The sequence below is a fragment of the Harpia harpyja genome, chromosome 14, assembly GCF_026419915.1.
Source record: "Harpia harpyja isolate bHarHar1 chromosome 14, bHarHar1 primary haplotype, whole genome shotgun sequence".
NCBI classification, from domain to species: Eukaryota; Metazoa; Chordata; class Aves; order Accipitriformes; family Accipitridae; genus Harpia; species Harpia harpyja.
In genome coordinates this window covers 31321977-31335965 of record NC_068953.1, presented here as the reverse complement: position 1 = coordinate 31335965, position 13989 = coordinate 31321977, and the positions used below count along the sequence as shown (strand labels likewise).

Sequence of the window (13989 nt, the reverse complement as noted above, 5' to 3'; positions counted from 1 at the left end):
GGAGCACGCAGATTTTGCTGTCCGTGTTCCCAGAAATACCCATACAGCCGTCAATGTGAATGCCCGCGGGCTGTAAGACCACACAGGCGTGCTTCGTTTGAACGGTATCGCCCGCCCAGGAAGGCGCGGTGCGGTTCCACAGCCTAACGCAGCGACAGAGCCGCTACCGAGGGGCCGGGCGGGGACGAGGCCCAAGGGGAAGCGCTGAGGGGCGGCAGCCCCGCGCCCTCCGGTAAAAGCTAGAGGCCCCTGCGAGGTACGTGCGGCTCCACCGGCCCCCGAAGGGCGTTAGACAAGAGGTGTGCCCTCTGCCGCCTACGCGAGGACGGGCAAAGCCGGCGGGAGGCCTGACCCGCTCCTCGGCGCCCGCCCTCCGCCTCTCCTCACCGGTCCGCCAGCAGCCGCTCCTGCCGACTCAGCATCTCCCGCAGCTCGGGGAGGCTCCGGCCCCGCAGGCCGGCGCCGGGGCTGCCGCCCGCCGCTGCCATGCCGCCCCGCACCGCCTGTCACCGGGGCAGCCGCCCGGGCCCGACGCCGCCGGCGCCGCTTCCGCAGCTTCCCCGGAAGCCGCCATCTTACCGGAAGCGACGGCGCCGCGGCAGGGCCCTCCTTGGTGGGAACGCGAAGGCCGACGCGGCCGCTGCCTGAGGCGAGCGGCGCGGCCCCGCCCCGTCTCGCCACCCCTCCTCTGGGAGGCCAGGGCAGTGCGGGAGAAACCACCCCGAGTAAAGGGGGGGGGCCGGGCGGGGATTCTCAGGGCGCAGAGGTCGCCGGGGCCATTTCACCTCAAGCCCTAGGGACTCGCTTTGATACATACATCCACAGAAGCCTAAAACGAGGTCAGACGTTAGTTTTCCGTCAGCTCAAGCAGTTGTTGCGTACTGCGGAGGGGAGGACGCGCCGGCCTCCCAGCAGGGTGGGCCAGGCTCCATGGCGCTTTGACCGCAGCGCTCTGGGGGCGCCTGAGCTAGGCTCAGCATCAATCCTTGCGTCACAAAACCCTGACGATAGAAATGACTTGGTATTCAAGAAGCGTACGTCACATTAGCCTGGGTGTGAGAAGTTGCGCAGAACAGAGGCAGACTGCTGCTCCTGAAGTCGGCACTCTTTAGTATGCTCAAAAAGCTGCGAAAGATTGAACGTTTCTTAATCGTTTTGCATTTTCATTGACAAAAGCCATGCCATTTCCATGTGTTTGAGTAGCTTTTAGCAGAGTATTAATTCCTATTTAGGACTCGAGGTTTACTTTCCAGAGATATGTTAAAATTTTCTTTACATGGCATTTATTTTTTAACACGCTTATGTATGATACAGGGACTGAATACAGAAATTCAGACTGTAGCATAATGTCAACCTGCTTACTGCAAACTTTCCTAACTAACTGATAAAAGTGCCATGAGCTTTAAGTAAGTCCGCTCCATCTAGTAGTAGTAAGGTCATTAGCCGAATGGTAGTTCCCAGGTGGCAGATGTCAGCCTTTTAAAGTTGATCCCAGTGGAGCTTTCCTGATCCAAGTAATAGCAAAGAGGCACATTTCTCAGAGATTGTTAAAACAGTTGTTTTATGAACAGGATGAACAGAGGGTCTACCCCAAAGGGACTGGAGGAGGAAGTGTTTTAAAATGGCTGCCTGCCCCTTTGTTTGCTCAGCTGGACGGTGAATGGAAAGGCTGAGGGCCAGGGGAAATGAGATTAATCAAGTAGGCAGCTACCCATGGAAAAAAATATCATGATCAGGGTGAGAAAAGCCAAGTTAAGCGACTAGCTGAAGAGACCATTTCACTGTCTGTTATGCACAACCTGGCTCATCTGTGGAAAATCCCTCGGAGTTTTTCCTAAGAGTTTAGGGAAGAGGAAATTACTGTGAATTTTTCTCACCAGGAGATCGCCAACTGCTAAAGCACACAAGTTCTCTGAATCGCTGTCTCTGTAATGCAGGCTTAAGTTATGCCATCTATGTAACATTTCTGCATCTTGCAATAAGGAACACTTTAGCCTGCTTTTTAGCCTCTTTCTCCTATGCAGATTGGAGAAAGTGGGAAGGCTGGGCATGGAAACAGGGCGCTGCTGCTGCCCGCAGGGAAGGGAGAGTCCAGAAGGAACGATCTCATTAGACCACGGCTCTGCACTTATGTGATGATGGTTCATCTCGGTTCAACTGCTGTTATTACATGTACAGAAAAGTAATGCCGGTATTTACAGCGGGTTTCAACTTATGTGCCAAACTGCATAAACACAGAAAAATAGAGCAAAAAATGAAGAGAATAAAGTCCTAATAACATGACTGCTGGGAATCACGACTGATCATTCCGTAGCCTCAATTGGAATACAATTCACCAAGTCTGTATATATCCAAGGTCACTGGGAAGGAATATTGTTCATCTTTATAGTTCAGGAGTGTTAAGTTTTAGAATACCATAGTCTGTTTACAGGTAACACACAGTTCCAGAATGATGAACAAATAGCTGAAATTTTGCAGGTGTCAGAACAAATATATTCTTGTTTATGGAGAGATGGGCAGCATCTAGATACAATGCAATGTAGACAGTATCGATTTAGATAGAAATGTTAAGAAGGAATAATAGATTTAAGCTTTCTCAGTTAATGAGCAGAAGTATGGAGCACTTGTGGGACTGAGGAAAATTATATACTTAGGCATTGCTTGCCCTGGGGCAAAATACAGGTGTGTTGGAAAATCCTCGCTAGCCACACTCTGAACATGAGTAATCACCATCCAGCAATACTTACTGCAAGTTTAGTCTTAGGACTTTGCTCTTGCTTCTCTCGGGAGACTAACAGACTGTCATTTGCAGTGCACAGTTGTATTTTTATCGCTTTCCTCAGAGCATTCTTGGCCTTTTTGATTAGAGGCTTTGTTTTGTATCACTTTCTTGAATATTCTGATCAGCATTCATGTGAGCTAAGTATATAACAAAACTGGGGCATTTATTATTTCTTACATAATGGGCTTTCCTATGTTTCTCTCTTAGGACATTATCTCAAGAGCTATTATTAGATACAGTTTTCAGTCAGTCTGTTTTCTGTCACTAGATATCTAGAGTTAAATATAATTTATTCTGCAATAGCATGTCTGGAATTACTATGCAATTTAGTATTATTTCTACAAGAATATTAAATTTTTAGAATGACAAGAAGAAAATCAGATATACTAACAAAAAAGAATAAACTGCATGAAAAAAACAACACAAAGCAAGGTGTGACCCAGGACTACTCATCTTCTTATATAGTATAGCTAAAAAGAAAGGTATTCAAATAACAAGTAACTTATTCTAGCATAGATTTTTTTAAATAATTACACCAGTTACAAGGAACATTGCAACAGACATTTGTGTCTGAATTTTTAGTATTTATCAATGCCAGTAATGACTAAGCTGATGTATTCTAGTCATATGACATTTGGGGGGAGATGGCCATGAAGTACAACTGGCTGAAATTTTTCAGGTGGAAAAATTTCATGTCAGAAATATCTGAGTCTGCCCAAAATTGGTATTAAAATTAACACTCCTGCTTCTTTTCTGTTAAAGGTATCATTTCCATTGTCCTTTTCTCCTTTCTTCAACTTTATAAATATATAAATGTTCCTTCTTTTCACTAGGAAAGGGGTAACATACTACAGAATGTAGGTTTTGAGGGGGAAAAAACCTACAGTTTCTCTGCTCCTAGGTGGAGATACTGAGGGGTAGGAAGAGGAGAATCAAGCCACACATACAAAATAAGCCACCCCCAAAGTAAGAGAAAAAGTGGTATGAATATTTGGAATTTAAATTAATCATTTTAATGTCATTAAAAAAAACCCCTTTTTAATCAGCATGATGCAGCTTTGTAAAAATTCATTTTATTTTCCTTAATTTAAATAACTCCTCCCTTAACCTTATTTCTCAAAAATGCCCCAAACACTTTAAAAGCAATCCTATAGATGCTTATACTTATCAACATACTGTTTTACATATGGGAAGCAACTGTCAGGTTATTGTAGTATGCTTACACACCACACACACCTTTACAGAATATTGTAACTTCATAGATGTTCACTTCTACATATTTTCTCTTTAATCCACCAGGTCCCCTTTTCTTTTGAAAATTTTCACATACCTTAAGTTGTAGATGGCTCCTATCACATTTTACTGTGTTTATTCCATGTTCTAGTGCTTGAGGTAGAGCTGGAAGGGCCTTAACTCATCAGGTCTCTTAAGCACATTTCTTCTTTTATGCATGCAAATAGCCCCCGGTGCTGAATGGGAATGAAATAAAATGTAATTGGAATAAAACTCTCAGCATGTATGTCTCCATTCTGTGGAGCAGGGATTTCCTGTACAAAATTACAAACTTAACAACGTGGAGAGAACTTACTTCTTACCTATTTGCTCATCTGTCCATGTCTAAAACTCTTCAGATGTCAAGATTTAAAGCCTCTCTGAAAAGCATTAATATCCAACTCCCAGAATCCTATGTTGCAAGTTCAGCACTGAGCATTGCTGATCTCAACAAGATTTTATGAGGTCCTTTTGGCAATCTGTACTGATTGAGCATTGTAAACTGTTAACACTGTGATTGTCATGTTTGCATGACCTCTTCTTATTTAGTTGACATGTAAATTGTTTCACTGTGACAGTCTTAAAGATAAATCTCTATTATCAGTGAGTGGATATAAACTGCAAAAAAAGATCGGCCACGGTCATCCCAATCTCATCATGCTGAAGCCTGGAGAGCATCATCCCAGACGTATTCAGATGTTATCTGTGTGATCTGAAGTTGTTGGGGTTTTTTTGCAAGAGCTGTGCTGCCCAGTTCTTGTTTATCTTGTGCAAGTCAATAGTTCTTTATTTCATAAAAGAGTTCATCTACTTTTGTTACTTGGCTTTGAGAAGAGTCTTTAGTCTTTAGCAAGGGAGTGTCTTCCTGTTCTCAAGAGCCCGTCTGCCAAAGGAAACACTGACAAGAACATCAAGGCTCCAGAGGAACTGCTTTTGGATTCATACATGTTTTGAACAAACAAGATTGTGTAGAGTAAGAGTTTGCAAGGTTTTAAGGTAAGTTTATTTCTAAATGAGTGTTGACCCAACAGAATAGAAAGTTTAAATACAATATTTATTGCAATTTATCCTTTTCACATCCTACATACAGGATGTATTAAAAGCATACAACGTAACTGCATTATTTATACAGCATATATGAAAACTGTATCCCAAAATACTTTCCAGAGTATCTGGAATAAATCACAAAAGAATACTTATCGTGGTACAAATGTAGTCATACAATTGACTTATATTTATGCACTTTCTGGGACCTATCTATATGGCTTTTATTGATGTTTACAGAAATTTTACTAGTTTCTAATGTTATAGTACTAATTAACCCAATCTCAAATTTACAAAATTTATACTGAAGTGTTACAGTCTTTTCAGTCAGATTTGTTATTATCTGTGCTAATTTACATTGCTGCTGATTTGGCTGGAAAGCTCTACATTTTCATGTAACAATTACATAAATACTGTTCCTCTCCCATTCTTCACAGTTAACAAATTTAGACCAGTAGTCCAATCAAATGATGGTCATCCAGCTCACTGCATGTCAAAATGCTCTTAAAATACAGCATGGAATTCAATCCTTACTTGGTTTAGAAAAAAAAAAAAATCTTATTTCATCAAATAGTCAAGACAGAATTTACACAGAAAACTTTCACAGGAAAAATTTAATGCCTTGCTCCAGTCTTGGTAAAGTCTTGAGCAGACGATCGTAATATTGCAAGTCTCAGAGTTAAAATAGCTCGCAGTATTTTCAGAGGAGATCCTCAGGAGCATATCAGAAGTGGAATGAACTTCCTTTTGAAGTCTATGTCAAAACATTTTGATACTTCATCCTGCCCTCTCCTACCATTCACTGAGCACCTCAGTCCTCAGGTTCTGTTTTCTGAATTCTGGCTAAAACCAGAGGAATAAAGTATTTTTACTTACTTCAACTTATCGGTTAACATCTTTTACAACACCATGCATTTCCTTTTATCTATAAATACCACCTTCATCCATTCAACTTAAGTTTAAAGGTAACCTTTGCAAACCATGGTTCAGAATTCCTGAAATACAGATGGACTATTTGGGCACAAAAAAATGCTAAAAGGCATTATGTAATGAACTAAAGCTGCATCCCTAAGGGATATTAATATGGCCAGTTGGGATTAGGTTTTAGTGTCTTTCTCTTCAAAAACAGATACTGTCCAAATATTTGCTGTTATCAGCCACTAGAGGGAGATATGATAACACAAGTACAAAGTTTATCCCTGAAGTATGAGTAGGGTCATCACCTTTTGGGTTCATCCATACACTTCCAATTTAAATGTGTTCTCTTTTAGAGTTTCACTTCATGATCTTAGTTGTTCATAATCATAATTCATTTAGTTATTGATCACATTAACTGTTATTTGGGAACTTGGTTCAGCAAACTCAGTCTCCCAAATTCACTCAAGCATCAAAACTTCAATCAAAAATACCCTATGCACTGTTAAGACCACAGCTTCTCCATGTATCAGCTGTTTCCATGTCTTTGGTATTCAGGTACAAGACAATTTCTCTGCTTTGCATAATGAGGGGGTGCTTTGTCTGAGGACTGTTTTTATAGGGAGCAGACTTTATTCTCAGGGACCTTCTCTTCAAGGCCTTTCCCACTCTAGAGGTTTTGCACCTCTTCTCTGGGAATAGCTGTTTAAGCAAATGTGTGGGATTATGCCTGTTTACCGATGTGACAGCTGGAGGGTTTTCTTTGCCCTTTTGATGTCTATGAGATCCTTTGCAGTCCCTCATCATGTGCAAAGTAAACAGTTTCCTTTTAGAGGTATTAAAACTAATGATGTATTTTTTAATTATTCTTTTTAAAAGAAACACTGAGCAGCTGTTAATGTTTGCAACTTCTGTACCAGTGAAGATTACAAGCTTCCTTCACACAGTAGATAACTTACCTTTTTGTTAATGGCTTTGATTGCAATTATTTCTTGACTTTTGTGCATAATACAATTCATAATACTGTGTTTGACTTTTTAGAAAGAATGACCATTTTAAGTTCTCAGGAGTTGAACAGGTTGTGAGTTAAAAAATAGCTTATGTGCAAACAGAGGATGATCTGAGCACAAAGCTGGAGAAGTCTGAGCTTCCCATTTGATTTTGTACATGCTTTGATTACATCAAGCAATTCATGTTCCTGCAGGATACCTGTACCACATCAAAACATCCTTCAATCCATCCTCCAATACAGGCTTCTTTATTTAGTAGTTAAACAGCACAGCTACAGAATAAAGTTCCCTAACAAATTCAGAAACCCATGAAATAATGTAGGAATAAGATTTGGATTATGAGGTCAATATTATTATTTTAAATACAACTCTACTGAGTATACTTAATTTGAACAGACACTACTGAATTTTAAAACTTGCATTAGACTGGAGATAAAAGCAATCACTTTGTGAAGCCCTGTGACAAGGTCAGTACCTCCTGGGGCTGACATTCAATGCAAGAACAGTATTAACCATCCAAAATGTAAGTTGTTTGTTTTCCATAGCAGTTACTGTAACCAAAAAAAAAAAAAAAAAAAGCCCTTCATTCATGTTAATAGAACTACAAGAAAATATTCATAATTCATTTTAGTTCACTAAGACTGGGAGATCAAAACAAGATATAAAAAAATACCCTATTTATATTTAAATAAGTTCACTACTAGATGGAATCATTCCTGCTGGTACTTTGAAGTCAAGGATAAGATTTTTAAGTGTTTTGGGGAAAAAAAAAAAAAAAGTACTCAAAAATCAAAATCCTGATTCAGGATTGCTATTGCTCTAGGAATTGCAGAGACTGCTGCAGGTTGCTGTAGGCAAAATTCTGTTCAATGAAAATTCCTTCCTCTAATGGAAAAGTAAATAAAAAAAAGTGACAGCTATTTCCCTACACAACTGCTATTGAATGTATCACCAATAGTCACTCTATCCCATGACTGAGGAAGTGCAAACCAGTGCCTCAGTCCAACAAAGCAAAATCCATTATAATCTGCTCTATCGCTTTCTGTTTTGAGCAACAAACATGACATTCATCTGCATGCGTTGAGGGAATTGTTCAAAACAGCCCAGTTGCATCTCTCCCTCCCAGCAAAAGAGTGATGGTTATGAGTGAACTTCTTCCAGGTGAACAGAGCCCTCAACTATACCAGGTCTCTATGACAGGTGTGAACAGCCCTCACACTTTGTACACAGAGAAAGGGGGAGCTTTCAGACTAATGCCATCTGCCAGCATAGTTTCAGATACTGGTTCTGGTAATATTGTAAATAAAATATATTAGAGCTTCATTACACAAACAGAATTACAACAGAATTGAAGAAAAAAACCTGTACAGCTATACAAGTCTTTCCTTACAGGCATTTGAAATGACACATTGCACTAGACAGCTTCTGAAGAAGCAATATTTACTGCTGTTTCACCTATCCTGGTTCTTCCATAACCCCCTCACAGTTAATGTCAGTAGAAACTTCAGATACGAAGTTACTAAAGAGCTGCTTTCAGGATAAATTTAGCAAGACTCCATGCTGCTGTTCTTCTCTATGACTTGATAAAAATTTATCTAATCAAGCTGCAAAGGCGCAAGATATTGGCTCGTATTTAGAAAGCACATTGACCTGAACGCTCAAGACGTACTGTTCTTTGTGCTAAATTCCAACACTCTCTTGAATGGGGTGTATGTCCTCACCGGCCTTGCACTTTCAGGAGATCTTCCATTCTCAGTACTTGTACTGTTATGGAGACAAGAAAAAGCTTACAGAGTTAATGTCAAGAGTATCAGACAGCTGGGCTAGAAATGCCACAGCAATGAACTTGTGCCTCGTTACTGATACTGACATGCTAAAATGAAACTATTCAGTGTATTTGATATGTTCCATATTTCTTTTGTATAATGCCACAAAGAATATTTGATAAAAACCATGGCACATACTGACAAGTTTACATGCAGGCATCTGCTGGAGCTCATATTGGAATGTCCAGCAATACAGTTACTAGGACTAAGGATCCTGCAACAATAAAGGCAGCAATATTACATTTAAGAACACAATTAGTTGTGAAGAGTAATTCCATAAAATCTAAATTGCATAGAGGTAAATTTCTGCATTGAGATAAATCTCAAAAACAGGAAAAATATCAGATAAGTAGGGCCTGTGGTTACATACAGCGGGGCCCCAGAGAGGACAACAAAGATAGCTTTCTTTTGGCACCCTGAGTGAACAACACTGTTTTTGAGGTTTCAAAACTCATGCCATTAAAATATGCTCTAGGCTGAACACTGAAATGAGTGTATTTTTAAAATGGGAAGGCAAGTTTAGTTTGTATTGCAGCTTGCTGATTTCATATACTAATTTACATTCCTCAAACTAAATGATTCAATTTGCAGGGCAGTTAAGGTGAACAAGTTTACTTGTTGGTAGTAAAAGTAATGTGCAATGGTCCTCCTTACCTTACTATTTTCCTTTCTGTTTTGCCCTTCCTTGTGGTGACTCATTGGGAGGAAGATTCAAGTGCAAGTCCATAGCCTTGCTCCCAGGGCTCAATGCAACCCTGTTGCTATGTTCAGGGCAGAGAAAGGGGAGGCACAATACCTGGATCTTTACAAAGCCAGGCTACAGAGCCACTGGCCACTACAGATCAGAGACAACCATTCCAGTGCAGAAGTGGTAATGTTACCACACTGTTTACTTGGCAATCTTCCACCTCAGGCTAGGGTATCTCCAGAAATTGCTGCAGCCCTAAACTGTTACTGTTAGTGTTACCTGCCCTTTGAAGTGGTCCCGGACGCGTCTCCCAGAACACAAAGAATAAAGCATGCACGAAGCCAGCATTAACCAGCCTCAGGGTAGAGTTGTCCATTGTCTTCTGCATGGTACCCACAGACACATTTCATCAATATTTCCCATATTTCACAAAGTCAGATCTCTTGACTTCTAGCTTTACTCCCTCCTTAAATCACATTACTGTAAATAAGTACTCCCCAAGGGTTTGCAATATGTTTACATCTTTAAAAAAAAAAAAAAAATCCTACTCCATAAGTCATTGAAGTACACTACACCTAGCAGATGGGCTCTTTTAAACTGAGGAAAAAATTTTGCAAGACCCCACAATCCACTCTAACAGTTTATTAGCACGATGGTTTACTAATACAACACCAATAAGGGACATTATGAAGATGTTTCCTATGAACAAGCAGAAAAAGTAAATACCTGTATGGAAGATCACATCCTACACCAGTATCTCTGGTTTCTATATTGGTCTTTGGTTGGTTTTCCATTAAGTAGTCCAATTTATCTTGTAATTCTTTATTCTGGAAAACAGTAATTTTCATCATAAGTTTATTTTATTTAAATTATGTTAATTAAACAAGGAAACAAAATTGCACATTGGCTTATCCCCACAAGAAATAATGTAGAAGTATTTATTGAGAAAATAAAGGAATCCTTACTTCTGGGAAAAAATATAAATTAAACCAACAGTTTTATTCAGAAGCTTCTGTTTTAAGTAATTATAATACTGTTATAAAATTGTATGTTAAGAAACTTAGCATGAATATTGAGACTTTGTATTACATACATTCCTCATGTGGCTGGTGTCGTAAGTTTGATTTCCATACTGAAGAACAGCAAACACATATAGTAAATATGCATCCAGATAACATCAGGTGACATCAGTTCAAATTTTATTTGGTTTCATAAAATAATCACAATAATATAAACTTAAAAGGTAATGCCTTACCTCACATTCTAAGAAAGAGATTTTTTCTAAGAGTTGTATTATAAATAATTCTTTTTCTTTTACTTTCTTCCTTAGCATTTCAATCTATGAAGACAAATAAAATAAAGACATTTAGTCTAATGGGGATGGGAAGAGGAGGAAAAAGACCTAGATACCACAGGAAGAAAACATGTTTAATTTTACTGTTAAGCAACAATTGAATATCTATACATATTCACAAGCTGCTTTAATCCAGGGATTAGCTATCATCCCATACAATTAGGATCATTTACATAAAGATGATACACATATACTAACGTGGCTTTTAAGAATTTATATTTTTCTGGAAAGACAACAGAAAGTCAAACATTGTCATGTAACAAAGCAAACTAGGGAAAACTCCATCTTTGATTCAAAGGCCTTTGCTCTAGTCAATTTTAACAACGTCCAAAAACATGTTGCACATTTGCTAGTTTCTTGAAGGTCTTATTTCTTTGGTTATTTCCTGGCATACCAGACTCCTTGGAAAAAAAGTGCATTTTCATTTTGTACCTAGGAAATGGAAAGAAGTTATTTACAAATGTTCATGAAAATTAAAATAAAGTTAGCTGCACCAGAAGCATTGCATCTTAATACTGTTCCATATGGAACAGAAGACCATCTTCCTTATATTCTGGGATTTCTGCTGGTCACAGAGCCATACACAACAAGAACTTTTGCATTAAATCTTTCCCTGCTATCAGCACCAGCAGGTATGACTAGAGAAACTGGGTATGACCCAGATTTCATACCAGTCCCTTGCTGCTGGCCCAAAGCTGTTCTGATTGTGTGGAAATGGCTTTTTAAAGTTCCTAAAGCCACAGTTTTCCATTCTTCTGAACCCTTTGCTTAAAGCAAGATTTGCTGTGTGAGGTTCATACTGTTACCAGCAATAGTCTAAGAGATCTGTTGACTGGCTGAGAGGTCAGTTCCTTTCAGTTAACCGCATTCGGGAGACAACAGCATCTTGTGCAAACAAACTGAATCTTCTCCTTGGACCAAAGGAAAAGTCACTTGTTATTCTCTCTCAACCTCTGCTGACTACACCTACTAAAATAGCAGCTAATAAAAAGAGCAAAACAAAACAATAGCTAAATAACAACTTCAATTGTTACTGCTTCCCCAGGAGGCAGTTCAGGTTATTATTCTTAGACAGCTGTAGACATACATCACTTCGCAAGCACAGAAGACAAGGTACTTCCTATATCTGTAGTTACAGTCTACTTCAGATGCAGAAAGCAGTGTTAAAAATATATCTCTTCCAAGGAGAATCATCAGAAGTGCACTGAAAGATCAGTCTGAAGGAGAAATCGGATTCTGCATCATGTTAGTGTGCAGGTAGGAACTGGGAGAAGACAGATTTCCCACAGTGTTCTGTGCTCATGCAAGTCTCGTCCTGCAGCAACACCAATGAAAGCTGATAGCAGTGGATACTGGGTTTGCTCCCAGTGTTAAATGGTGTCAGGTCAGTAATTTTTCCAATTAAATTTCAATCCACCTTTCTTCAATAAGCCATTTCAGGTCAGACAACATGAAAGTCAAAAACCCTATTTTCCCCCTGTTAAGTCCATGGGAACGTGTCTCTCAGCTGAGGTGCTTCAACATCGTTAGCGAAGCCCCTCTCCATGCTAGCTCTCTTTAACTAGGCAGAGCCCAATCAACAACTTCTGCTTTACCAAACAGTGCATTATCTAAGGCAATTGTCTCCACAATTCATTAAAGTAAATTGAAGATATAAAAACTTTCCAATCTTAAGCCTGAAAGCAGAATCAGAAGTAAACCAAGCTAGTAAATGGATGGTCCGCATCACGAATGGAATGCTAGAGTCTGCCATGCAGTGCTTTTAGTAAAGTCTCTATTACTGTATATATAAAAAAGTGCACCCCTTAAAACTATGTTAGATGAGGAAAGAAAGATATTCAAACTGCCATTTCAGCACTAGAAAAGTGTGTATCCTGCACATTCCTTCACATTTTTGGGCAACATGCCAACAGTGAAAAAAACCCCCACATCTATGCCTATAGCTTTTTTATCACCAGAAAACTGTAAAAATACCTATGCATAATAAAAAAATAGGTATTTTCTATAAAACTTCACATTAAGTGAGATAGCTTTATTTTGTCAGGTTATTGATTGGCTGTGGAAAAAAAAGTATTTGTTAGTAAAAAGTTAGTGGACTTTTACTAAAGTGAATTCATTTTGTAGAACAGCCAAACTGAAATCAAGGAAAGCTCAGAATACATTAGTTTTTCCTGGCAGTCATTATGTTACATCGATATGCAAGAAAGACCATTTCTAAATACTTGGGTCAAATTTTCCATGCACTCTCACCAGTCACTTTTTAACTCTCTATCTTAAAATCGATTTTGTGAAAGAACATTAACAAACCCCTTCAAAACCATCAGTGTAAAACTTTTCAGCATGTCTGGAAACAATGATTAGTAGAAATATTCACATCCTGCTAAAAGAGAATGATAAAATGCTCAAAGGTACAATAATCAAAACAACAGTAGTACTATCACCCTCCCAAAATTTACTGCTAGGTATTATAAAACATTTCAATCAAAACGTACAGAACTATGAAAAAAAAATGAAGCAAAACAAATGCATTAATTAAACTAAAAACCCGAAAAGTTATAAAACCAGCTTAACTTTAACTTTGGTCTCCATGATCTTCAGTTATCACATCTCATTGACACAATGATCAGTTATTACTTGGAAATGCTAACATGTAAACCCCATACAGTAAGCGTTTTCAGTGGAAGAGTTACAGAATATGAGTGCTATCATCATCCATCTTTCTCAAAAGCAGGTATTTCCTTTTTTTTTTTTCTTTTAAAGTGCATGTAAAAACTATCCATGTCATCTAAAGCTATTATCATTTCAGTTTTCAAATCACAGAAACACAAACCTTGTAGCATTTTCAGAAAATCTTAGAACATATTTTGATCTTCATATTTAATTACAACTTTATTTAATAGTATGACTAAATTAAGTCAGCTGTATCTTCACCGGTTCAATAGCTTCAGTCCTGCCAATAAATTCCATTTCAGAAAAGATAAACTGTTCTTTTAGGACTTTCAAGTGGGTCTTCTCTATTAATATTCTGTTCTCCTACTAGGCATACAAGGAAATAATTTTAAGACCAGTAATCAGTATGACACAAAGATGACTGAAGC

General features: G+C 38.9%; 1 protein-coding gene across 7 annotated transcripts in view; it reads right to left on the bottom strand.

Moving 5' to 3' along the window:
- Window positions 1-13989, bottom strand: part of MYZAP (myocardial zonula adherens protein) — an 84180-nt gene that overhangs the window by 6171 nt on the left and 64020 nt on the right. For 6 of the 7 annotated variants that reach the window (XM_052807285.1, XM_052807286.1, XM_052807288.1 and 3 more), the window contains 3 exons: window positions 10793-10876; window positions 10264-10364; window positions 5090-8787 (listed from right to left, as the gene is read on the bottom strand). In XM_052807285.1, the coding sequence (XP_052663245.1) occupies window positions 8682-8787; window positions 10264-10364; window positions 10793-10876 (291 nt within the window). In that variant the 3' untranslated portion in view covers window positions 5090-8681. Of the gene's footprint in view, window positions 1-5089; window positions 8788-10263; window positions 10365-10792; window positions 10877-13989 lie in introns of those variants that run through there. The other variant, XM_052807289.1, reaches the window with a different exon arrangement.